At 36.8% G+C, this 27400-nt stretch overlaps 1 protein-coding gene across 2 annotated transcripts in view; it reads left to right on the top strand.

Annotated features, from left to right (window-relative positions):
• Positions 1 to 27400, top strand: part of ST6GALNAC3 (ST6 N-acetylgalactosaminide alpha-2,6-sialyltransferase 3) — a 200664-nt gene that overhangs the window by 164730 nt on the left and 8534 nt on the right. The window contains exons 4-7 of one of the 2 annotated variants that reach the window (XM_085231551.1): positions 11413 to 11521; positions 12455 to 12612; positions 12746 to 12851; positions 26812 to 26925. In XM_085231551.1, the coding sequence (XP_085087677.1) occupies positions 11413 to 11521; positions 12455 to 12612; positions 12746 to 12812 (334 nt within the window). In that variant the 3' untranslated portion in view covers positions 12813 to 12851; positions 26812 to 26925. Of the gene's footprint in view, positions 1 to 11412; positions 11522 to 12454; positions 12613 to 12745; positions 12852 to 26811; positions 26926 to 27400 lie in introns of those variants that run through there. The other variant, XM_010716231.4, reaches the window with a different exon arrangement.

Genomic DNA, 27400 nt, shown 5'->3' with positions numbered 1-27400 from the left:
CTCACGCATAGCCAATCTTTCTAGTTTAAGACTGAGGTGTTGTTATCTTTGTCAATTGAAACGATACAAATGGCTTGTTCTGACACGAGTGAAGACTGCTCTTGTACTCACACTGTAGCTCTGACTATTGTTAAGTACAAAACATAAATAACTGCAAAATTTAAAGATCCTTTCAATTGTGTCATTAGATGCAAATATTCCTATGTTTTTTTCTTAATTTTTGCGTCTTAATTTTTTTTTTTAAATTGAAGAGCACTTTCATCATGTCTGAAATTAAAATTCTTGAGATCTTTCTTCAGTTCTGTCAGCAAGAGTTGTCATTTGATCCAGAGCAGGCTTTTTAACTTACTATTCCTTAGTGTCAGATGAAAAGAAGAAAATATTCCGTAAAGGTATTTATGGCTCTATAAAGTAGGAGTGAGAATAATGCTTGCTCTTGCAAAGTCCTCTCAGGGGTATTGATAGACACTGTGCTAATTAGAATGTGACCGTAACTATCTGTAGGAAGGAAAGAACTGATGGTTAATTCTAACAGATAAGAATAATTTCCTTGTCTATCTGCTCATGTCCTGTTTCGAAGTTGACAGAAGGAGACTCCTTAACTCATATAAGAGTTAGATAGGACCATTCTTGCAATTCAAGACAAATTTAAGTCTGTGCCTCTGATGTCCTACATCAGTATTTGGGAGGATTTAATTCCCTCAGCTATCGTGTACCTTAACAACATTTTTGCAGTATTCTTTTTGTCTACCGTGGGAAATTCTTTGTAGATATTGGCTAACACTGATATCTACATTTATTTAATGAATGATGTCTGTAATAATGCTTTTTCTAAAGCTGTGGAGCAAACTGGAATGCTTGTAACATTGATGTGTTGCTGGCTGCCCTACATGGGTTGATATATTGTTGTTGTTTAATAACAAGCCACATTTCTGACTTTTTATGGATCTCAGTCTGCATCTGCTGTGACTGAATCTGTTGGTAGAAATCCAGTACAGCCTGGCCTCAGAGGGAGAAAGGCTTAGCTCAGTAATTATGACTAAGAAGATAGATCTACAATCCATACATTTCTTCCATTCTTCTTGGTATCGCTCTTTGCTCTGTACCATTAGTGACAAGTTTTACAGAGCCCAATGCAAACCATTCTGAGCCCCAAAGAGCAAGAAATACCTGAAAAAACTGGCCAGAAATTCTTTTACTAGAAGTAAGTGTGTACCTAGATATTACTCAGCTTATAAAACAAATCATGCCATGGCTTAGTCTGCTAGTTTTAAATCATCTTGTGAAGCTCATTAAAACATTTAAATCTGTGTTGATGGAGTGATCTGCTGTGCCTCCCAGAAATTCTCCTGCCCAGAGATAAAGAGAGCTCAGAATGACCTCTAGTTATGTTTGCTTTTTATTTATAAAAATGCAGGGATGACAGATACAAAACTCTCAGGAGTTCACTCCTCGATTAAGCATGATGTAACTGACAGGAAAACAGCAACAATTCATGCAGCTGGTAATTAATCTCTACCATTACGGCCTACATTTGCCAACCGTCTCCATATTTGACAGAGATAGTGACTTGCTGAATATTTAATTTCCTCAGTGACAGCTAAGATATGAAATCAGATTTGAAGATGAACATCTTTTGTGACTTCTGCTTACAAAAAGAGTAGCCAATTAAGTATGCTTACTTTGTCCTTGCAAATATTTGCTGTGGGATTGACATAGGAGACAGAACTTTTCCTAGTTAGGAACTCCATTTCTTTGGCTTCTCACTCTCTGCACTGAGTGATCAGAAGGCTTCCTTGTTTCACGCACAGGAACCATGCAATATGTTAGTTTAGTTTAATTCTTTTTTTTTCATTGCCTCTGTGTGTTAAGGACCAAATCACATGAGACACTGAGTGTTTCCCATGAGGAAATGCATACCATAGCAGGTCATGTCCCAGGAGAAGATTTGCACATCTTGGGATTGGTAAAGCAAGTAACTTGGAGACTGGAGATCCACAGTGAGCATGTGTAGCAAATTCTTTCCAAAAAAAATCAAACCAAACCAAAACAAAAACAGGCAAACTTGTCTGTCTGACCCACACCACATACTGCAGATCTGCAGAAGAAAGCTTGTCCCCTCTGCTCTGCTTGAAATCTCAAATTCTGCCCACATTCTCCTTCCCCTGGACAGTCAAGCCATTTGCAAACAAATGACAGCTGCAGTCCAGAACTGAAAATTTTACCATAAAAAAGAAAGTAACCTAGTGTTCTCCCTTACATTAGATCTTCAGAGTCAATATAGTTGAGATGTTCCCCATTTAGTACCATTGAAAGTGTGGTTTCTTGACACAGTTTCATATAAAATGATCAGGAATGGGGATTCAGGCAGCTGTATTTATAACAGTACTGTGCTTGTCATGATCTTTATTAAGTTGGAATTGGTAAAGGAAATGGATCTATTTTTTTGTTTAAGCTTTAATGTGCTTTTGTTTTGAACTTGTCATTTTGATTTGCCTGTGAGCTTTGTTTTGATTTTCCTTGAAGATTTCTAGTAACAATAATTGCTTGCAACAGGAAGATTCATGAGAACTGACTCCCATTTTAGACTTCAATTCCTATAAAATGAAAGGGAATTGTAATGTGGCTGTAGCTGAGAAAACTGATGCTTCTGTAGAATGCACTTCTGCTCCAACTGTAAATATATTTTCATGATTAATAAAAAGAAAGTAGAAGCCATTGTACTCTGTTAAGGTTTTATTGATGGCTGTTTCCCAGAATACAGAAAAGATGCTATCAATACCCTTGACGCTCAGTTTAATCAAGATATGACCATCCAGTGCAACCAAACAGCATTCCTGCTTCATAAATAGAATAGGGGAGAGATGGTTACTGTTATTTTTAGTTGCTGGGGTTTCTTTGTTGTTTTGTTTGTTTGTTTGTTTGTTTGTCCATTTCATTAAAGTGTAATCAGAGCCATTAAATAATATTTAATGCCACAAAATGCTTCTGGACACAAATAGGAAATCAATCAGCTTGTTCTCCAGTTCAGTGGCCTTCGGACTACAGCCAACCAAGTGAACTGCAGAGGTACCTCGGGAGAGCAGCCTGCACCTTGCACAGCAGACAAAATCAGATCAATAATAGTATGTTCATTTTAGATTTTTAAATTGCTCTTGCTTGCAGTGTGCCAATGGGTGCATTCAATATCAGATAGCTGGGCTTGGAACAAGTTTTCCAATGCACCCTTAATGTTTGCAGCTTGCTAAGTATTTTTATTTCATAGGTGCTGCAGATCAAAAGCCTAACGAGAAGAGTGGAAGTTCCCCTGGGCAAACTGGAAAGACTGTGCTTACTGTCAGAAATACAGCATGATCTTTGCCCAGTGGTGGAATTAGTTAGGCATGCTCCTTGATGTGCTTTACAGTTTGAGCAGTAGGTAATCCTCATTGCTTCAGTGAATCCAGCCTCATTTGTGTGCAAAGATGCTCTGGAAAATGGTGCCCTAAGACACATTGTGGCAATTGAGACAGGTTAGAAATTAAACCACACTCTGGATTCTGTTACAATCCACCAGTCCCCAGTGGGTTAATCAAATAGGATAGTCGCTTCTGAAGGTTTTAAGATGATCCCATTAACTGCAGTGGGTATTTGTTCAGATTCCCTACCTGTGGGAGTAGGAAAAGGGATTACAATCAGTTGCCATGAGGAGGGAGAGCTGCTGACTGCTAGTAATGTCTTCATAGGGCTCAAAAAAACTTTACAATTTTCTAAAATATCAAAAAATCCCAACTGGAGACTTGTATGCTCCTTCAAAAAGTCCACATGAGGTGAGTTTCCACATGAACCTAAGCTGTTTCAAACATTCCTGATGGCTCTGCTAGAATGCATTTGACAATTCCTTGCAGCTGTTTAATTCCAATGTAATTGCCTTTGAGATTTCCTTCCTGATTTTTCTGAGTAAGATGCGCTAAGCTATGTAAATAAGAAGTCATCTATACATTCTCTTTATTGGAGTAAATCAAAGAATATAACACAGACGGACAACAGCAAGCAAAATACTTGGTTCTTCATAATTTAAAATATATTGCAGTGTGAGTCCCATTGAGTGGAAATACCTAATTTCCAAGAATTTCCTGGGGCGGGAAGCATGAGGTCACTTTATTCTGTGCCAGACACATCAGTGTACAAATTAAAATCTAATGAAACATATTTGAAACAATTACACCTTTTCTGAGCTCTTCACAAAATAAATTTACATGAGCTATCCTACAACTAGCAATTCTTGCTGACAAACATGAAAACAGTTAAACATGGTGCTGCATAATTATGCTGAAAATGTGTTTTTCCCCTCTGATAGCACAAAGATGGCTTAATCAACTTTCTGTCATCTATAGGTGACAGATGGAATAAATTGCTAAGTCCTTCCCTTTTGGATGTCATTCCCTTGTTATTAGATCCTCTCCTATAGTGTGTGCACTTTAAAACTTCGCCTTACCAGCAGTTGCAATTGCAATTGCCTGTTTCAAATAAGTCCTAAATCCTAAATGACACATTGAAATATTGTTGCCAGGGCATCTGAGCACTCACCCTGTTGGAACACAGCCATGGGCTACGCAAACTGTTGAATTAGACGAGTCGATATAGGAACTGTTTCAATGGGATTAAAAAAAAAAAAAGAAGAAGAAGGAAGGAATGGATAGTGGAAGCTCAGGTCAGAAGAAGAGATATCTCTTTAATGGAAGGAAAGAAATGAATGTCTCACATCTCCAGCTCAGCTTTACCCTATTTCCTTCCTCTGAAGAAAGCACTGTGTGCAGCTGGAAGAGCTATTCAAGGCATGCAGTATGAGCATGTTGCTTTGTTTTGTGATTTTAGTTCCTCACACCATTTCAGTCCCAGCATGAGAAAAGTCTGTAAGCTCAGCCCAATCGTATCATAATTTGGATCTCTACAGGAGACTGAACTCGCATCATTGGAATGCATCAAGCTTGTGCATGTGTTGATGCATGGTTACATATACACACAACAGTTCCAGGCCCGTGGTGACATTTTTCAAACTAATATATCGACAGGAATGCCAGGATATTTTTAAGCATATCTAGGAGGAAAAAGAGCATTACAATGAGGTAGAAAACCCGGCAGAACACTGACACCCAAGTACATTACTTAGTGTGCAGTTGCATTAATGAACCATTACTTCAAATCCCAGGTTTGCCAATAGTGTCACTGTTCGTTTATCAAGGCAGAATCATCCTCATCTGAACAGAATGCCTGTGTAATAGATAACTTCACAATCCTCCCATACGATAGATTTCCTTGAGCCCATTACAAAAGATTTATTTTTAAATTGGAAATTTTTTATGGCTGGACAGAATGAGACTGTTTGTTGAACAAATGGTGTTAAAATCCCCAAGGGTCTGACTTACTTCAATAACAGCCAAGACTACTGCTTGAGCCAGCTGATGCTCTTTTAATGAGCGCTGCTTGTCAGAGGATCATATCTGCAAGTTGCTGTATAAAATAACCATTTTCCATGAGTTCATAAAGCAGTCTCTCTTTTGAAATGGATGAGGTGTTGTACCAATCTCTGCTGCACAAAACAGGTATTTGTTTGAACTGAAATGGAGCAGGGGAAACAACCTAAAGCGTATGACAAGAGCTTTTCCTTTTTTTTTTTTTTTTTGAGTTGCTTTCCTTTTCTCTGACAGACAGCTTTGTGTTTGTACACAACACGCTCAATAAATTCAAGAAGATAAATGATGAAATATGAGCTTCAAAATGAATTTCAGCTTTGGCCTGAGTGAACTAATACGAGCATGACAGGTCACTTATTTAGCAAACTGGGCGGACAGTAAGATGTGACAAGACATCCCCTAAAGTTCCCTCTTTTTCCCTCATAAGGTTTTTCAGGGCAAATCAAGAGGAGACTCCCAGCCAAATCAAAATGACAAGTTCAAAAGAAAACACATGAATCGTTTTTTTAAGGGAACATCATTCTGATACCAAACCCAGATTTATTAGTATTGCATCCTGACAAGCACGACCACTTTATGGCTTTGCTGAATCTGTGGACCTGATTGCATTTAAATAAAACTGTACCATGTAACTACTGTACTCTACTGCTACTACTACTGGTGGATTGAAAGCTAATATCCCACAGTAAAAGAACAGCATTTAGAGGCATTGCCATCAAGCTGTTCTTTTTAATATGTGTGTTATTTATGGCTGTACGTTAGATTACACCTTTGAATATCACATTCTTTACCAGAACCAGAAATGAACAATTGGGTACTGCAGGGTTTGGTGTTCAATACCAAGTCATTTTGATTAGACCCATATTTTATCACTTCTGTTGTAATCATCAAGATTTTTTAAACTACAATACAATGTACATTTGGTTTTAATGTGAATGAAGAAAATCAGATTCTAACATCCTCAAGTTTCGTGTTTTCTTTGTTCTGTGCCCAAGTCACTGATGAATTTCCAATTGAACTTGTGTATGAACTAAATCTCTCCTATGAAAATGAACCACTGAAGCTAATTCAGATTTGTACAGAGCCTTGAACTGTGCAAGTAATGAATTTTTCAGATAGCTAATTCAAGCAGAACAAAAAATAGAATCCACCTAAATATTAATACTGGCTGGATTGAATGCTATCAGCCTGGATATGTCCGAAGATCCAAGTCTCAGTGGATGGGAACTGCAAATCCAGAACTGACCATAGCGAAGAGAGAGGTGATGACTTGGTCTTTGTTTATTCAGCGAAATGGTGACCTTAACTTTGTTTCTGACCAGAATCATAAATGCATAGTTCTATTTTTCTCTAAAAGTCATCTTCACTTTTGGAAATCCCTCATTTTGCAAGATCTTATATCCAGGCTGATAAAATGTTGAAGCAGAAATAATAATGATTTCTTGCACAGAAAAATGTGCATGCTAGAGATGTTCATTGAATGTTTCACCTCTATTAACCTCTCTTCCAAACCAGCAGAGAAGTGGGAATATTTACTTATCATACAAATTCAAACTAAGATGCTTTTCCTGTGAGTGAAAATGCTTTCAAACTTTGTTTGCAAGGATAAAGTCTTCTGTGATTTGCTGCATATATTATCCTTGCTGTAGTTTTTAAAATTATTTAGTGTTCTTAATAATGGGCAGAGAGTAAGAAACATTTCCTCTGGTATTTAACTTCTTATTTCTAAACTGGTTAAACTTTTATCCCTGCCCATCCATCTCAGGTTGTCACAGATTTTCCTGTAGTGTCTAAGCTGATCTGTTAGATGTGGGCTCTATAGCTGGTATTTAGCATACTGCTGCTCTTCAGTGTTCTGGGCTACACAGAAAAACAGCCTCTAGCACATTAACTGTCTGTTTCACCTGAAATAATGCAGGAAAGCATTTTAAAAAGTAAGTTTTCCCTTGATACCTTCCATGCTTGTACTGTCGATTATCAGAGCCTTTTTTCACTCTCATGTAAGCAGAAGCAAATATGGAGAAAAATGTGTTCTTTAATCCATGGGAACATTTTTCTTTGCTGTTCTATTAATATCTGACTGAAATAAAAAGGAAAAATTCTGAATAAATGACTACGGGCTTCTTAAAACATGTAAAATGATTTTTAAACAGAGATTTGGCTAACAAAAATGGGATTGGAACACGAGTATAATGGAGCCAGACTCAGAGGAAAATGACAATTTCTTATGTCTGGCATCTGTCTGGTTTCTTTAAGAGCCTAAATACACGTGTGATCATTGATAACCAGCCTTTCTCCCAAACAGACCCATCAAAGCCTAATTTTCAGAGGTAAATCTTAGGGTCCTCTCAAAGTCCAATTTTGAAACATGACCCTTTGTTACCCAACAGAGGCCATTATCACCAGATTTATTTCCACCAAACGTAGCTTTGAAGGATACTAGTGGTAAGAAATCAGAGAGAATCTCTCTTCTGACACTGAAGAAAGAGCGATAATAAGGTAAGAAGTAGTGCTAGTCCTAAAACTTGCCTCTCTGCTCCAGTGGTTTTATGCCACAGGTTTAGAGATTACATGAGCAGCCTCATGGTTGTGATTCTGCTGAAACCCATGGCAAGACACCTGGAGCAGTGTTCTGAGCAGTTAGCAGTCACATCACCCTATATATCATGATTAGTTTGGGACAAAAAACAGATGTCATGAGAAAGAGATGGATTCCATGAATATGGAGTGGGTGTCGATTGTAGCTGGTCCAAGCTCCGAGACCTGAGCAGTGTTGGTAAACAGTGATAAATGTGAAGGGGTGGTTTCCTAGGTATTACAAGCTGTAGGAAGACAGAATGGAGTTGTCAGCTATCTGACAACTAATTTTTATACATGAGGGGCTTTTTGTGAATGCTTTTATTCTGTGATGTGCCTTTTCATTTGTTTGTTTGCTGCCAGGCATTCACTACGAGATTTTAGGGTTCCCAATTTATGAAGGGACAGCTTTGCATTTGGTATGGAAACAGCCCATAAGGCCAAAAAGGTTAGCTGTGGTTCTGCAGGGAGAGAAGGTGAATTCACAGCTAATAGTGAATACTTAAGCCCTGTTTTTCAGGCAAATGAATATAGGCAAAAATATTTGACTTTTCTCTGAGCTATGTCTGCAAAGTTAGTTGCTTGATGTTGAATTTCGGTCGGTGAATCCTTTTCCCTTGTGTAGTTACTGCATCAGGAAAAGGAGTGCTCTGAAAGCCAGAGAGAGGACGATGATACTCCAAAGGAAGTTGAACTATTGGTCTTCTGAGCCACCCAATGTATAGATTTCTTTGGCTTACAAAAGACACATCAGTCACACATCAGTTCAGGATAAAGTCTAGGCTGTTTCTGAGACTTAGTGTCATAGCAGCAAGTAATAACTGCTCCACTGTCTACAGTTGAAGAGATGATGTTTCAGTGGAGATGCCAAGGTGTAAGCACGGATTAGTTCAGCTGACCTCTTCTTGGCAGTTGTCTCAGAAGGTGTAAAATAGCTGAGTAAACCCTATGGGAACATATCTAGAATTTTAAGAATTTTATTATTCTGTCTTTAGAAACTAATTAATTAATCATTGTTTTTCCTCCTTCAAATCACTATGATACTTACTTATTTTTATTCCAGAAAAAAAAAAAGTACCGTTATATTATACAGTTTCATTATTAAAAAGTTTTGACTAGAATTGTTCATACTGTTTTGTTTGTGTAGTTTATGTCTGTGCCTAATACTTATTTTGGAATATATTAGTTATAGACTTTCACAAATTTTTTTCTTCTCTTTGCAAAAAAAAAAAAAAAAAGGTTTCACAGTTTCTCAGTACAATTTTCAGTATTATAGTATTGACGTTGTTTTCCTCCTGAATATTTCATGTCTTCTGTTGGAACTTGGAAATAGGATATGAGTATATTTTTCCTTTCAGAATGATTTACATATTGCAGGTGAGGCTCATTTGTGGATGTCATATACGTAAAAATTAAGATATTGCTTCCAAATGATATATAAATTCTGTAATGAAAAAGGTCATTTTCCTTTTGCTTTGATTGCTTGTCCTTTCCAGAGCAGGTAATTTACATTTTTTAAGATTTATTCAAACTTTATTGAATAGGACATTTTGGAAAAGAAACGTAAAACCACTAAGAAAATTAAGTCAATTCACTGAAGGAACTTCTGCATCATTTTGGAAGACAGGGTTTAAAAATATACTTCTCTTTTCTATTTCTTGGTTGTAAAAACCTGGAATTCTGTGCCATGGTAGTCATTTTGATGTCTGTTCTGTAGTAGACGTGTACTCGTTAGTGAGAGAAATGTGCAGGGTTGGCTGAGAAAATAAACGTGTAAGAATTTCAGCTGATGAAGAATAGCACTCTGAGAAACCAGTTCCTCCATATTTCAAGCATGCATTCAGTGGAAGAACAGTCTGTACAATGAAGCACAATGAAAGAGGATTTACCAGGGTTTAATCTTATTGGAAATTCTTTAATTAAAAAATTTCTGTATTCATCCAAGACCAGGATGAAGGTCTTCTTTGCGTACCAAAACTAAGCATATACCCCCTTCATTATTTATGGTGATCTATGGAATATGCACTCCCTCCTAGGGAGTCATCAGGTCCATCATGTCTGCTTGAAGTTCAAGAGAAGAAGCAGACAGTGATTTTCTCTATCTGAACAGGCATCTCCAATTGCTATTCCATCACAATTGTGTGATTACTGGCACATTTCCCACCTGTAAGAGTGACATTCAAGAAAAGCAAGGCAAAATTGTACACAGGTGGTCATATTGTAAATACCTGCCTACACCCTGTGGAGTGTGCTGTATTTAGCTGTTGTTTTGTGCAACTTGTGTTTACCAAATACATTGCCTTCCTGCTGTCCTATAGTCTACTATGCATATTTAAAACGACTGAGAGTTAGATTTATCTTTAGCTGATTTGCTGCTGGTCCTGTGGGACTGATCATACAAATGTGGAGACAATAAGCACTGCAGTTGATTTCAATGGGAGTAAGAGGAAGCTGTTTGGGTATCTCTGATAACTTGTGTGTGCTTCAGTTAATAAGTCAGAATGCATACTGAATTTACATGTGTTAATTCTCACAGTAAACTGTTTGAAGAGAATCTGAAAGGCTCCTACTCCTTTCATAGTACTACATTTAAGGTAACTTAATAATTCTTTGTGCAAATGCTAACTCTTAGTACATCAGCAGCTGAAGCCAGCGTCATTTATACACGACCACGCTACAGTGTAATGCCAGACCAAAACCAAGGGAAGATCTCAAAGAACATAAATGATCTCACATCTTTGTTTTTATAGCAAACAAACAAACAAACAAACAAATAAATAAATAAATAAATAAATAAAATTGAATCTTTTTCTTTAAACAAATAGATCAAAGAATAAGTGATCTCCCAGAATGTGCATTCATCTAGTTGCTGCCACTGAAAGCACACCCATAGTGATGTTAGCCTTCACCTAACCGCTCTGTCAAATATGTTTTCTGCCTCCCCTCATGATTATTTTTGAACACAGCTAAGCACCTAAGGCACAATATTGCAAAGGTCTCACCATTGTTTGCTTAAGGACGAGTAGTTTCCTAGTGGTCTTCTCTCAAGTTTGTAGTATTCTGTCACATTGTGTAAAACTAGAATTGTGGTTGGTTATAAACACTGTTCAGGTAAATAACAGTGTGGTGCCAGGTAAAAGATACTAAGAGGTGAGCTGAATGATATTTGGTCTGCTATTCAGGCTCCTGGAGTGGATTCTTGGAGTGGCAAAGCAATTACCATTGCAATGATAATCTTTGTATGATGATACTAGGCATACTTCAATGCATACTTGAAAAAGACGTGGTTCTGATAATTGTCTTTATAGTCACAAAGTATTTTTGAAATCGATTACTTGTCCATAATCAAAATATCAAATATTTTGCTCTCCGTCCTCAGGTGCATTTACTTTCCCAATTTCCTATTAAAATACATGGAAGCTGCTCTATCACAGCTCAAGAATGCACATTCCCAAAGGGCTGAGACGTGGACTCCTGGCTGGACTACTGTAAGACACAACCATTTCCTAACTGCTTCTGTCTGCCCATCCACTGGAGGTTCCTGTGGTGGTGTGAATTTAGCTACCCGCTGTTGTGCTTGCAACGCATATGACTTAGCCCAGTTCACTTATTTTGCTTGAAGATGATTAGGACCTGAATTGAGTGTTTGTATTTTTCTGCTAGAACTGTGGGTTCAGTAACCTCCACTTGTTTGATGGTGACAAACAGTTGGAGAGGTAACATCATCTAGCACATAGTGACATGCAGGCAGTGGCTGACATGCTGCTGAGCTTTAGTGAAGATGTTAAGTAAGCTCAGCATAAATTTAGTTGAGCCATATAGACCTAACTTTGTTCACCTGAGTCTCAGCCCTATGGCTTCTTAAATGGTAGTTTTTGCTCTTGAATAGCTTGCATAATGCTGAGGTCTCACTTACATTCATCATTAAACTGCTTAGAAAGAGCATTTCAGCAATGTATGTCTCAGTTCCAGACAACAGTGTAAAATCCATTTTTCCCCATGTTTTATTTTCATGCGCTCATGCAATACAGAATTGCATTTCATGAAATTTATGCACTAGCGATATAAGTTACAGAGAGGAGATAATTTTGCATCTGTTATGCCTTTGGTCAGAGATTCTTCTTAAGGGTAAACACCAGAAGTCTCTAGAAAGCTAAAAGTCCCCTTCCAGAGGAAAATGAGGTTTGCCTTATGTGTTCATTTTCTGTGGTAGTTGAGGACTAGGTGATATCTAGCATCTTTTCAAACACTGTGCTGTGTTTGAAATCTCTTCCACTCCAGGTGCTTCTAACAGCTTCTATAAACCCAGTTTAAAAGTTATAGAGCCTGTCTAGTTTACCTCACAGTTTGTGAAGCAGAAATGGGCAACTTATTCCACTGTGTTTAAAAATAAGCCTTGGTTTCTAATTCTTTGCATGCAGGTAAAACAAGACAAAGTGTCACTCAGGGCCCATAGGAGAAGTGACAGCTCCCCATTTGAAGAGCAGCCCTCTGGTGGTGCTTACAAAAGTCAATGGCAAGCTTGCATCTTCTCAGCTGAAGATGTTTCTTCTTTCTTCATCTGTATTGTTGTTCTCAGGTACAAGAGCTTTTGAACATGAACAATTGTTGAAATTTATTGTCTGAGTCATTTTAAGGAATGGCTTTCATAAAACAGTTTAATTTATATTCTTACTCCTACCAGTAAATTTTTATTTCTTCCATCCTGTTAGGAACAAATTGAAGGAAAACAAAATCATAATGTCACCACTAAAATCATTCAACATTTACAAAGAGTGATCCTCAAGTATATGAAAGATAACTCATTTGCTGCTTCTTGTAAGTATAAGGAATACCTGTGACAGATCTCATTGCAATGTATGTCTATGGTATCAGTAAATCAGTTAGCTTAATCTATGTATTGTATATACATCTGTAGAGGTAGTGCATGACAAAGTGTACTGAACACTGAAGAATGAATGACAATACTACAGCATAAAGATAAAGAATAATGACATCACTCTAAAATAGCAAAGACCTGAGCAATGCTAGTAAACCTATGAGATGTCAGATACCTGCATTATTTAAGATGGTAATAATTTGTGTATCCATGTAGTTTTCATAATGATAGATGGTTATAGATAATTATAGGAGCAGTTCAAGTAGAAATTAGCTGTTTATATTGAATAATTTCCATATGAATAGTTTAGGGTAGTGGATTTTCTATTTTTTGCATTTCTGAGATATGCAGTTTCTTTCTAATCCTGGGCTTCTTATCACAAACCTACAGCCATACAACCTGATCTCATCAGATCTAAAGTTAAACGTAGTCAGATTTGCTCAATACTTAGATGAGTGATTTCCAAGGTAATTCAAGACTGCATTAGGATACTGCTCTATGTCAGTATTCCTCCTTTGCCAGCGTTGCACAAGCATCTCCTATTTTGTTGAGGAGTTTGCTTGGTACATAGTTCTTTATCCCTGTCCTAATTCATCCTTAATCACTGCTTCACCATTATACAATTTCCACACACTATCAGTGGCTGAATGTGTCTGGATGTGTTTGTCTACCAAGAACCTTTGGAGCAAAATGAACTACGTAAGCAATGGTGCCAGCTCAGAGATTCTATTTATATTTATATTAGCGTTCTTTAATCTGATTTTAATGCATACCAACATGTCAGTTTTGAAGCACTGTTTTGAAACCTTTGGATCTACAGAGCTCTGTTTCCTTGTCAAAAGTTCTTCTGCATATAACTGGCATATACCTTTCAAAAGGGCTAGAAAAACAGCATTTCCACTATCACCCTCTGTAAGACAAAAGAAAATCATGGCTTTTTATTATTATTATTATTTTGTAAGCTGTCATGTAGTTAGCATATTGAACTTAACTGAGCTGGACCTGCTGTGGCATCTTGAGACTTCTGTCTGCTTTTATCAGAAGCCAGTTGGGGTAACATTTCTGACCACATAGAGTGGAATTTTCTTACGCTGCAGAGTTTTCTGTGTAAGAGCTGCAGTTCTCCCTTTCTTGGGGAAAATCTGAGAATTGTGGTGGAAAATCCATACATAGGACTGGTATTGTAATAGCTACGAGCTGTGGTAAGGAATTACCAGCTTACTTGTAATCATCAAGCCATAAGATAGCATCATGCAAAATGAAACGAGAGGCCATCAGACTTGTTGTCAAAGGAAAACAGATGAAATACAAGCACAGAATACAAATAAAAAATGTGAAAAGTCTTCTATAATGAGAATGAAGGAGCCTAACAAGATGATTTCTTTACTGTTTAATGCCATACTCCAATGACAAAAATTACATCTAATTTTTCCAAGTAGAAAAAGTCATGCTTTTCTTAAGAATTTTTTGAATAAAGAGCAAAACCATGGAGCAATTTATTTAACTAGATGTGCACAATGAGACATACAGCAAAAAAACTACAACTGCTAATGTGATGGTAATTGTGATAAGGTAATCACCATGGATTTTCTTTCACTAAGACAATCATCATCGACCATTTTGGTGGAAAACAGTGTATGGCATAATTACATAGGAATGGTGTATATAGTAAAGAAATCTAGAGATTTAGAAGCCACAAAGCTGGGATGGAAGAAGTTGTTCCAGTGACTTCAGTGAAGTTTTGCAAGACCATACCAGAAGTGAGTTGTACCCTCTGCTGTTAATTTTTGTCTATATACTGTGTCAAAGTGCTGATGTTTGTGCTTGGAGAATTTCTAGTGAACTTATCTATTTAGAGCAAATGGTAAAATGGAGTCAGATGTTAATCACTCATCAATCTCTCTCTTGTAGTTATTTTTAAAGCTGAGTAGGCAATCTGACTGCATGTCAAAAGTACATATGCCTACTGAAGGAACCAAAGAATAAAATCCTTTTTTCCTGTTTTTTCTTTGAGTTTAAAAAGAAATATGTTTTTTTTCATGAACATTCTGGACTATTTCCTTAGTCTAAATGAAGATGCTTATTTCCCAAACCCCTCAAGCATAGAGAAGTTTTCTTATGACTTTTAAATTCAGGAGTAGGTAAGGAGGTCCTGTCTGTACGAGCTTAGAGAGGTTTTGTTAATAGCAAGCATGCGCCTGTCTTTGTGCCTCTGCAAGATTTAATATTGCATAATATAACGTTCTTCATGGTTTTAATTTTACTTCAGAATGGATCTCTTTTATGTCTGCTATTTAGCAGCCTTGCTAGAGTCACTGAGCACAAGAAATACAATATCTACAAGATGCAGAAACTGCTTTCTTCCTCACTCTCGTGTAATAAGTAATGGATGGTTTTAAGAAAGGATCTTTACTTTGTGCTTTACCTATTCATGTGTAGGATTTTGATTTCATTTGAAATGAAAGGCGTAAAACTCAGGTCTGAAAACTAATAGAATTTCTGCATTTACTTGCTGATCCATAGCCTTTAGGTTAGATTGTGTGTCAGCCAGCAGTTGGCTTGTTGAATGGAGCAATACTTTAAAACTAAAATGAAAAGATCTCTGTTATATGTAGCCCGATACCAGATATGAAGGCAGATTTCTGGTGGCTTATTATTGGAAATATTTTCCAGCGTGTCTGATAAGCGAGACTGAACAAGCCGTAGGAAGTAGACCTAATCAGATAATGCTGACTCGCAGACCAGAAAAAAAAAGAAAAAGAAGAAATATATTTTGCCTAAGTACCTTACCTTCTCTTGTCAAGACTGAGGACAAAATATCTAGTAGTTGCAATAGACACTGTTTAATTTCTTAAAATCTACCATACACAGATTTTTCCAGGCAGCTATTTTAAGATGAAAGTTTTAAATGGATTGAGTGCCCCTATATACACCTATTCAGGTTCATACATGTGGGAGTAAACATGCCATCTGGGGCTTCTCCTTCCTGTACACTTGGAATTCCTAATAAGGTTTATTTTGTGAGGAAAAATCAATAAATCATTTCAGTTGTCTCACACTTTGTATAACTAATTGTAATTAGTATAATGTCTTTGTTGGCAAGGGCTTATCAGGCAAATAGCATGAAGAGGAAAAGAAAAAGACTCATAAAGAATGATGTTGTTTTGTAAAGCTAATTGTGATGCTATCTCTAGTATTGTGTGTGATTGAACTGTTAATTTTTAAGCTGGTATTCCTGCCAGCAATGTAGCTACTAGTGTTACCTGAGGTTCTCTGTAATATAACTATATAATCAATTTTTGGTAGTTTTGAATTTTGCAATTTGATACCAAATAAATATGGTCTGGATTCATGTGAAAGTGGGCTGTAATCTGTAGTTGCAGTGAATTAGCTTGTTCTAATGTTTGTAATGAAAATCATCCAGATATTCTGTAAACTTTGATGTCCTGAGCTTTGATACCCAGAGAACAGTATCAGCCTCCTGTAATGTATGCTGTCAGGTGTGCAACACTGTGAAGAGCTTTTTGCCAGCACAGTGGCAATGTATCTGAATCTTAACTTTTTATACAAGGAATCACTGAAGATACGATGTCACTTAGAGCAGTATATTATGCTGAACAGTAATCAGAGTATTTATTTATAAAGCAGAGGATGCTATCTGGCTTTGTGACTGTCCTCATTACTTTGTTTAACAGAAAATATCAAGTCACTAGCTAATTAAACTCTTTACCATATTTGATAATTTGGCATTAACTTCTACTGACAGTGAGCTGGCTAGATGATTAGTCCTATATGATCAAAAAGCTGGATTTGGTAAGACTCAGAAAACTAACTAGAAGTTTGCTACTTCAGTTAATCGCAGGGAAACAGTAAAAATCCTTCTATAGAGCATTTGTCCCAGCTTCCATTTGTACAGTTGCTCAGTTACCTTCCTGTAGTCTATTCAGTGAGTTGGGGAACAAATCTTCTGTTTGATACTGAGGGAACAACAAAGTGGACTAGATGGGAATCTACCCTGATCCATAGGTCCTTTTCCTATGGGCTTCTCTGTGGTGTTATTTGACTTCTCTAAATAGTTTGCTGTGTCATACTTTTTGCTGTGTAAATGTCTGAGGAAAAAAATGCATGATTCTTTATCTGTTCTACCCAATGTCTTGTCTGCCATCAAGGTGCTGCTTTCAATACTCATCTCAGTGGCTGCAGGCATCTGGTCTCCAGACAACCCTATTACATAAACGCAGTGGTTCTTGCAGAACAAACAGAATGGAAGAGACGAAAGCTAATCTTGCATGTTGTGAGGGTTTGGGACCTTTTATTTCAAATTATTTCAAATGAACCTTTAATTAGACCTCTACATCTTCTGTTACAATGAGCATTGTGGAGAGGTGCCCATCGGAAAATTAGCTGCTATGCAGACAGAGCTGTGGAGAAGGAAGGGGATGCTTCAGTAGCTCAAAGGCTAGGATTATTTGCTTCTTTCTAGGTAGTTGAACAGAGGTGAATTTGTTAGAAAGCAGAATAAACGAGATCCCAACATTGATAACTAGAGAGTAGTGTGATAGTTCTACATATGGGCGTGTTTTATAAAAGTTTACATTAAAAAGAAAGACAAAAGAAAAATTATTTTCCTTTTCTATGTTAAGGAAAAAGTTAATCTGGAGAAAGTTACAGTAGTAAAGGGGAAGGTAACATCTGTGTTAATTAGCAGTTCATCTTCAAAGCTTGACTGATGAGATACATTATGGCCTCTTGCTTTTGAATTAAAAGTCAGATCCACACAAGTTCTATTTTTAACTCCTTTTTTTTACATCAGAATAATTTGTCTGGATTGAAGATTTCATTTTTTGCTAAAAATATTAATGTTCCATAACCTAGAATGATCTTTTGGCTTCTACAAATAGTCAGTGTGGAGAAAGACCGTTCACTCTTTGTTAGTTCCTGATTTGAGTTTATTAAATGGCTTTGTAATACAATATTGTAGGGAGTCTCTATGGAACCGGAGTAGAAGGTCTTGCATTCTGCCTGCTATACTTGGTGGGGAGACTTTAGCATGAATGTTAAATTAATACTTCGGTACCACTGGATGCAGTGTCTTCCCCACTTGGATGAACAGAGTTAGGGTACGGTCTTGTGCTAGCTCTTCTTTTATTTTCACTATAGCAATAAAACAAAATACTGTTATAATAGCCCCTGTTCCCATTCCAATGTCACAGACTTTGTGACATTTTGCGTGCACCTTTAGAAAGTTGTCTCTTTTTGTTTTCAATACAGAAAACCTAATAGAAGTTGTTTTTATGAAAAATGCACGCTGCTTTCAGCCAAGGTTAGAGGAACTCCCTTCAGTTTCTTGTCTTGACAAGATAAGAGCTATCGAGAAATTTCTTCTGTGTTTACCTACAATAGATTTCACTAAAATATGCAGCTAGGAGTAGTAAGTGTCCCTTATTACCAAAAGAAAAGGGTGGGAAAGCCTGCCTAATTAATTCTCTTCGGGGATTCTGGATTAACTGCAGCTCTGTTTAGTTTACATCCTCCCTGGAGAATAATGTGCAGACTCAAGACAGCAAGTGTTGATTTAAATGTCGATACAGGAAAAAGTCAGTGTTGTGGGTTGGTTGGTTTTTTTCCACTTGACACACTTCTGAGTTTTGATTCATTTTTAGTTACAAAGAATGAAAATTTAAATCCTTCTCCACTCCCTTCAGTGTGATGGGAAAATGCTAAACCAGTCCACACCAAACTGGCTGTGGGTTTCTGATGAAGAGAAAAATGAATAAAGCTGCCCTACAGAAATCATGAAACCAGTGTCAAGGCTGCAGCTATCAATTCCCATGTCACCAGTTATCAGAGATGAGCTCTTTTGAATGAAGGCTTTGACCAAACTAATGGAAAGTGAAGAGTAGTGGGACAGGAGTATACTGCGGTGCCACAACTAACTTGCATGATTGAGTATTGTCAAGGAATTTGGCACTATTTGCTTCAATCCCTGCAAGCATAACTAATTGTACTGTAGAGCAAGCTGTAAACTGGTGTATGACGGAATAGCTACATTTCCTGATGAGTTCAGAGTGGAGTGAATTTTATTCAGGTGATTCCCAAAGAGAAAAATGACCATATAAAGATGCCAACAGCTTGGCTCTCAAATATGCTGATGTGAATTTACCTTCCTGTCAGCTTCTTGTCTTTACAAATATAGTTGTGTAGTTGTGATGGTTATTAGTATAATAATAATAATAATTAAAAAAAAAACTTAAAAAATTACTGATCAATTTTTCAGTGACATCAAACACATAGATCTCTTCTGATTTAATCATCTGCTTTCTTGTCAAGTAAATTCAAGTGCTAATGGAGATATGCAGAGCCATGCAATTCAAGTTCTCTTTCTGCATCATACACCTCCTCTGGGTTTAGGTTACTGGTAATCATGCATGAGCAGCTTGACTTCTGATCCCAGGTGGCAGCTGCAAGCAGGGCATTTTCAAAAGACATCTTTTACTAATAGCTTCAGTACATGCAGTGGTGTCAGCTGTGCTTCAGACCACAGTTTCTACTTATGAAATGGAAATGAAGACAAGTGTTTAAAAGAAATCGAGGCAATATGTTTTTCTGGAAATGGGGGGATGAGGGATGAGAGTGGAGTAGAAAAGAAAATTGAGGTCTGTTTGTACAAAAAAATAGTATCTTGTTGGGTCTAAGAGTATGGCTTACTGTTCTGTAAGTGGTCTGCACCGAGATCATAATTTGTATCTGAAGAGTAAGTATGGGCTGCAAAAGCTCAACAGCTGTAAGAAATTTAGTTAGCAATTCTTGTTCTCTATAGGGAATGCCACTCAACATGAAAAGACTAGCACAGGCTTTGCAGTAAGAGAATCAGCTTGAAAATAGTACATACATATTGGAAGGAAGACATTAATCTAGCTTCTAGACTAGTTCATTAGTCTAGGTCCTTCCCTGTGCACTTTGCAGCAAGTTAGACCTCTATAGTTATTACTGATAAACAGGAATTGTCCTTTACTCCTCTCAGCTCAGCAGCACAGGTGTCTGAAGGAGTCCTCTCTGCTTGGATGAAATAACTTTCTTCTTTTGCTGCTTGAGTTCACAGCTGAGCTGAGATGCATCAAAGTCAGGTCAAGAAATCAGAAATAAGGAAAAAACAGAAGCCTGAGCAGCAGAAGTCAATTCTTTAAGCTGATTTTTTCTTTTCTTCCTTTGTTCCAGGTTTCCATGTGTTTATTGAGTAGAGCAGAGAAAGAGAGGAAAGAAAAAAAATATTACACACAAAACAAAGATGGGAATTATATGCATAAGTCACTTACCAAAGCAGATGCTGTGTGGATTTCAGTTGTTGCAGTAACACATTCCTCCCTAATTCTAATTCTAATTCGGCAGCATCCCTTCTGTCTTTTTTCAAGGCCATTTTGACATTGAAATTAATTTTTACATCTCTTTTTCAATTCTCCTGGGCTGGTTTGTGACCCAGGAGTCACCTTTTCATGTGTACTCGTAGCAAATTCAACTGAGATAAACTCTTGCCCTCTTCCTCTATGTTCTGTCAGTACAATATGAATATAGATAGAAGTTCTATATTTTCTGTAGATCAGTTGGACAGGATGCAATCCGACTGCAGTTTATTTTCAGGATTCACTGTAAGGATGTGAGGATGGTCTGCCAAGACTTTGGGCATGCAGGTGGACATCACGTTTCCACTCCCAGGTACATCATGTTGGGCATAGTCACTGTCTGAATCTGGAATGTGGTCTGTGCTGTTCATAATGCATTATACTTGTTTAAGCTTTGCATGAAACCATACACAATGGATAATAAAACATCTGTCCACATATAAATGTTTCACTTTTCAGAATGACCTGAAGCACCATGTGAGCCTTTGAATGTGTGAGACAGCCTGCTCACTGCTTGAGGGGCACGGCTGTTTATTATTAGATGTCCTGCATCGTTAGGAATGCAAAGCAAACACATGCGTGCATGCACACACATGCAGAAGAATGAATAATTATGATAAACAACTGCCTAACAGGTATCTTTGTAACGCAGAAACAGCAACCATTTTTACCAAGTGAAATCAATTCTCTGTGCTGGTGCCTGGCTCATTGCTCTTCTTGTGCTATTTTTTCTACAGAATGTATATAATGAAATTATTAGCAACAAAGCACCGAGTCATACAGAAAACAGAATTAAATCTAGGCAATTGCTAATGCTTTTCAGCATTTAGAGTCTTAGCCTTCTCCTGTACTAGATTTATTTCCTTTCTAACAGCTTTCTGGCATGAGAAGTATAAATTCTTCTCAAAGAAGAGGTGCATAGAAAATGAACCTTGCTGTTCTCTCTGACGTAGGGGCATTCTGTCTGTTAGCTCATTTTAACTGGGTAGGTACAAATCCATTCTTGCTATGAAGAGAAAGACATAGACCCAATCTGTGAATGGGGAGTGTGAATATTTAATTTGGCAAAGTAGAGTTGTTCAGCAGTTACATTCAGAGCTCCTTCTTCAGAAAACAAACAAACAAAACCAACAAAACAAACAAAAAAAACAGAAATCTCAATCAAGATAAGTACAATGGCAGCATTAATTTGGTTAGCATAGAATTGAGTAATGGATCACCAGTTTGTGCTAGTAGATAATTATTTTCTGTTGTTTTTAGTTGTAAGGAAATAGACCATTATTCGGAAACCTTAGGAGAAAAAGAGCTGGAAGTCTTCAATAGGGGAGAACAAAGGGGATACGTGCTCTTCCCCTCACCCCTGAGGGTCGCTCACCCTGAGTGGCAGTGCCAGTCAAAGCCAGAGCACACCCACTGCTCCCAGAAATTTAATAGGATTTTGATGCCCTGCAGGAACAAATCCAGAAGTACCGTGGCCATATCTACCTGAACAGCTTTTAAACAAATATCGACTCCGTTATTGAAAATATTTCTATTTGTTTTAAACCATTTTCTACAAATCTTTTATGGTGTTGAAGGACCTCTCAAGATATTAAGCCTCTACTGATTGCATTACACATCTCTCTGCTTAGACTAATACCCTTATTTGTTTACTAATCTGGGGCCTGACAAGCTGCTATAAGTAAAACTGCTCATGATTCAGTAATTTTGGTAGGTGGGTCAACTGAGGATCCAAGTCTATAAACAGCACTTATGAAAATGTGTTTTCGTCAACTAATTGGCCTGGAGAATCTTGTCATTTCAATCTGTCATTGTTGAATTCCATTTTACTGCAATGTTTTGAAACGAGGCAAAAAGCTTGTCTAGTTAATACCTTTGGCTGCTGCTTAATAGCTTCTTGAAGTCCGAAATTTCTTAGATTTTCCCCTTAATTAACACCCTCTACTGACCTTCTGTGCTCTTTGGTTTCTCCGAGGAAAGAATAAAAAATAAGCTCCTAAATAATTTTCTGGAATCAGATTGACATGAAATTACTTGTCTACTGATTATCTCCACTTTAACAAACTTTTTTTTTTTTCCAATTTTTAATTTTAACACAAAATTCCTCACTGGAAATTACAATCCACTGAACCATAGAGCTAGAATTGATTGTCCACATAAAAGGCCTGGGACAACCAAATAAAGAAAATAGCCTCTTGGAATCCTATGGTAGAATCAGAACTCAAGTGACAGCAAAAATTTTACCCAATTTGAACTCACATGCACTTGATCATTAAAAAAAATATACCTTCATTTTCCTCTGATGAAAGAAGGAACCAGTTTTTCCTTCGTTTATCCAACATCAAAGCATGGTTATAGATGTCAAGATGAATTTCAGTCAGCAGTATTTTTATGAGACATTCTGTACTCCATCTTCTTTATATCCATTTCATATGCTTTTTGTAGAATATCAGAAAGCTGAGGCAAAAGAACTCTGTCTAATTGCCTGTACTTAAAATTATTTTTAATTAAATTTTTTTGTATCACACATGACAAATCTAGTAATTCTAGATATATTTTTACCATTTTCTTCTAAAATACAGAAGAAAAGTCTTAACACGTTGTGAGAAACTACAGATAAAGTGCAAATTATATGTTTTGCCATTTGCAAATAAAAAGTAATCTTGGCACTTTTATATTATGAGATAAGATAATGACATGTTTAACGGTTAAACTTTCACTAAGAGCAAGATAGACAAGCATGTACTTTGTTTTAAGCATCTTAATTAAATTGATCTAATTGGTCTTTTCAATTGTTTAATGTTAAGCATATGCTGGATGATATTTAGCAGAACGAATTACATCCCAATAACACATTTCTTTAAGAATCCTTGTAATGTAGGAAGTACGCAAAGTAAACTTTCCTTTTCAACAAAAACAGACAAAGCAACTTTTTGTGAGCATTGCTTTTTTCTTACTGCACCCAGCTGTAAATCACTTCTTGAAAGCAAAATCATCCTTTTTTAAATGCGTTTTTTGAAAAATAGTGCATTAGTATCTCTTCAGCTGTTGAGACAATTTCTTGCCTAGATCTGGTGCCCCATTAATTTTACCATATAAGAAAAAGTCACTCGGAGCCATAGGGAAGATCTTTGGATTTGCTGCATGCACATATATCATAGTAGATTTGCCTATGCTTTTTTTTTTTTTTTTTTTTTTGTACTTTTACAGATGATGCTTAGCAAACTCTTATTTCCCCTATTTGGAGATGAATGTTCCTTTACCTTCAGATTTGTGCAGTAACATAGATGCTATGTACGCTATTCTTTTACTTCTAATGTAAAAGTAAAATTTGAAATTTCAATGCAATAACGGTAACAAGAATAACTCTCACATAGGACTCAAAAAGCCCTGGCCAAAAAAAACTCTCCTATAGAGAAAGAAATTGCATGCATGGTGTTAGCATAATAGCAAGGGCTGAGACATTGCTTTGCAGTACAGTTTTATGGGATGATATTTTAAAAGGTATTCCATGATTTATGACTTTTTAAGGACAGCTAAAATTGTTTTCACACTTCTAATATTGCTTTCACTGGAATTTTGAAAGTACGTTTATAGTATCAGATTGAATTCTAAGGTGTTACCAAATCATCCAGAGTCCCCACTGCTTAAGAGTATTCCCTCATACTCCTGAGTGTTTTCAGAGGAAAAAAAAATATATATAAGTGCTTTGTTTTAAAACACGTAATCTATATTCTGTCATGTATTTCATCTCCCAGGGAAGGTATCTAGAAACTCACTCTCCTGTTTTTATTTATTCTGCCACTGTAGTATATAGATGAGAGGACTAAGGTTCAATGATGTTAAAACAGGACATGAAATATTGATTAATTCTTTTTTAAAATTCTGTTTTTCTCCTGAGTATAGCAAATTTTAGATGTTACTGTCAATATAGTATTCTCCAATAAATATCCATTATTGGAAGGATCCTGATCTTCATAGTGTTTTATAAATGGTTTTTATGATTTTAAATGGCTTTGAAAGTTCAAGGGTAGTGTTCCGGTGCAAGAGCAGGAAGCAAGTTAGAAGCAATGTAGCTTTTTATCATGGCAGGATGCTACTCTTCATAACATGAAATGGGGTGGGAATTCTCTTTGAGAAACTTTCCGTTTGAAGAAATGTTGATCCTAAAGGAACAGACAAACAAATGTACAGTTTTGTGGCTATATGATGTCAACTTAAAAAATACAATTACAATTGGTCTCCATCTGAGGAAAAATGAATATTTAACACCCTGCCTTCTATTCCCATTGGCCATTTTCAGCTCTAAGTTAACCCTTTATTTCTTGCTTCCAGAATGGTACTTTACTCAATAAAGTCAGTTCTACAGAGGAGCTTCCCCAAGGAAAAAGACTTTTTGGAAAGAGTAAGGATAGAAGTTCTCTCTGTCTAAGCTGTGAGGAATGCTTGACATGGGCTGGGAATGGAAGATGTAGCCTTGAGTCGTTTGAGTGTTCCTGTGTACAGAAGAACTCTCTGGGGTTTAAGATAGTTGTTTTTCACTGAAATAACAATATTTGTTTGAAGAACTAGAGTTTCTTTAGGAAAAAGTTCTTGGAGTCTAATTTCCATAGTAGTAAGAATTCACCAGGGCAGGAATTTGAATCTCAGTCTCATATGCATCAGGTAAGTGTCATTATAAAGGTTGTACATGTAGACTTTTACCCATCTTCTTAGGATCTTGTCAAACTGCAAGGAAGTAACAGAGAATCTGAGCTAAAAGCTAGTGATTGGCAGATTTACCAGGAGGTTACCATGGTATATCCATGCTCTGAATTGGGAAGAAGCCCCCGAAGATGGTTTTCCTGTCTCACAGAAAAGCTAGATTTTATAGGCTGGATGTGTTGCTATATGTTATCTATCTATCTATCTATCTATCTTTTTTTTTTTTTTTCCCAAATGAAAGCTCTATTCCTACACCAGGATGAAAGTGTTTTCAGAAGATACTGTTGCTGGGAAAAGTTGATTTCAACGTAGGCCTACATGGGAGTTCTTTTGTAGCCAAACTTAATTGAGTGCAAACCTTAGGTTACTTTAACTTATGATGGAGAACAGACTGCTCCCTGCTGTACCCAGAGCTAAAAGCTGGAAGATATGGCATAAAGTTAAATTATCTCCTCCTCTCACTCATAGCAAGTTCTCTCAAACTTATTAACTAAAGCTAGGGCAATGACTTCTTGGAAATTGGACAAGTTATTTATAATTTCAAAATAATGATTTTCATTGATTTCAATCATACTGAAAACCATACATGTGCAAAGCAGGATTTCAACCTGCTTGTAAACATTGAGTGCTGAGTTCTTATTATTTACAAAGTAAAGTAGTTATGTATTGCTTGCTCAGATTGTATGTGTAGTTTTGTTGACTCCCTGTCCACCATTAGTAACATTTGTGTGAGTAAAGTGAACAAGATTTGGTCTGTAATTAACAATGTACATATTTGCTTACACAGCCAACATGTGAGTGAAATCCTTGAGTATCATTTGTTCTCACTCATGCAGGTAATACTTTTGGACTGATTTAATGGAACTGGTTATTTCAGCAAAGATTATCAATTTGGGCACTGCTGTCTTGTGCTTTCTCTTTGCTTTGTTTTCTTAATGATAGCACAGGCTTGTGTAGAGCTATATGAGAACTGCTGAATCATGGCCTGAGCCCCTGATTGACCACCTGAGGCGAGCGACCAGTCAGATCTGGGAGCACAGGTGAAAGCAATTCACCTGTGCTATTGGAAAGGGTGGAGCCTTGCTCCTTCTCTCCTAAACCCCATTTAAGAGCTGATTGCCTCTGGGGAAGGTTTTCTTTTTGGAGATCTCTCCTATAGGAGTCTTCTCAGTGAGCCTAGGACAAGGGTAAGCTTCCCACCCAGTCTTCTTTAGCACGATAACCTGTTTAGCCAAACTTTCTTGTATATTTCTTAATTATAACATCCATATATTCATTGATTATACAAAAGCTGTGGACAAAAAGCTTTGTTTTTCAAGGCCTTTTGTTAGATGGCTTTCCACCAAAATGGCCTTAAAGCTTCAATCTCTATGCAAATTTTCAGGAGAGGATGTAAAATTTCTCTTATGGAAGAGAATGGGGAATACCCCCCATATACATGCAACTCAAACTCTGCCAGTAGTTTGCTTTCTGATGAATGTAATCTTATTTAACAAGCTCTAGTAATTGTTATCTTTTGGGTGTACAAATAAATAATTTTCTATCTAATGGGAGATGTGTTGTTTGACTTCAGATTTTAACTTTGAAGGTTTTTTTTTTTCTGTGGACAACAGCTTGAGGCCTCAAGCTGGCAAGAATGAGAGTGTATCTATAAATAATTCAAAATAATTGTGTAGTTTTGACACATTGTCAAGGTGCTTAATGTCTTTTGTCCCAAGTAATAGATTACATTTCTTTGATAAAGTGTTGGTAATTTCTCATTGCAATTTATTTTCTGTATGTTGTATTTTTACAGAGTCCAGTCAGGTTCATATCTCAGTACGGGTTGGTTTACCTTAATTTTGGCTATGGATGCCTGCTATGGAATTCACGTCTATGGGATGATAAATGACACCTACTGCAAGTAAGATCACAGGAAATTATTTTCATGCATATACAATGCTGATGTCTTGTCAAAATTTCACAGGTGATTTTAATATCATAAATCCAAAAAAAAAAAATCAGACAGCCATTTCCCAGTGTTTTGAATTGATGTGAGGCTATATTGTCAGTATACTTAGTACTGATATGGCATTTGCTGTTGATAAAATAAAAACATTTACAAAACCTAATCTCAGATGTCATAAGGAACTATTTTTAATCAAAGATCTTCTGCAGTTTCTGTATTAGCTGGAAATAAAGTATGTTGCTATTTTGATAAAATGTACTTTACTGCTAAAGAAGAAATACTAATATGTTAGTTCTCTGTGTGCCAACTACACCTGAAAATGAAAGATACTGATTACCCTGGATAGTTACCTGAAATTACATTTTACCACCATTGTGCAACCTACTTGAACTTTCTAGTTTATATATGGCTTGTTTGGAGTAGTAGGGGGTTTCTA

Source organism: Meleagris gallopavo, chromosome 10 (genome assembly GCF_905368555.1).
Source record: "Meleagris gallopavo chromosome 10, MGAL_WU_HG_1.1, whole genome shotgun sequence".
NCBI classification, from domain to species: Eukaryota; Metazoa; Chordata; class Aves; order Galliformes; family Phasianidae; genus Meleagris; species Meleagris gallopavo.
Note: the sequence above shows the minus strand (reverse complement) of the source record. Positions and strands in the feature narration are given on the sequence as shown.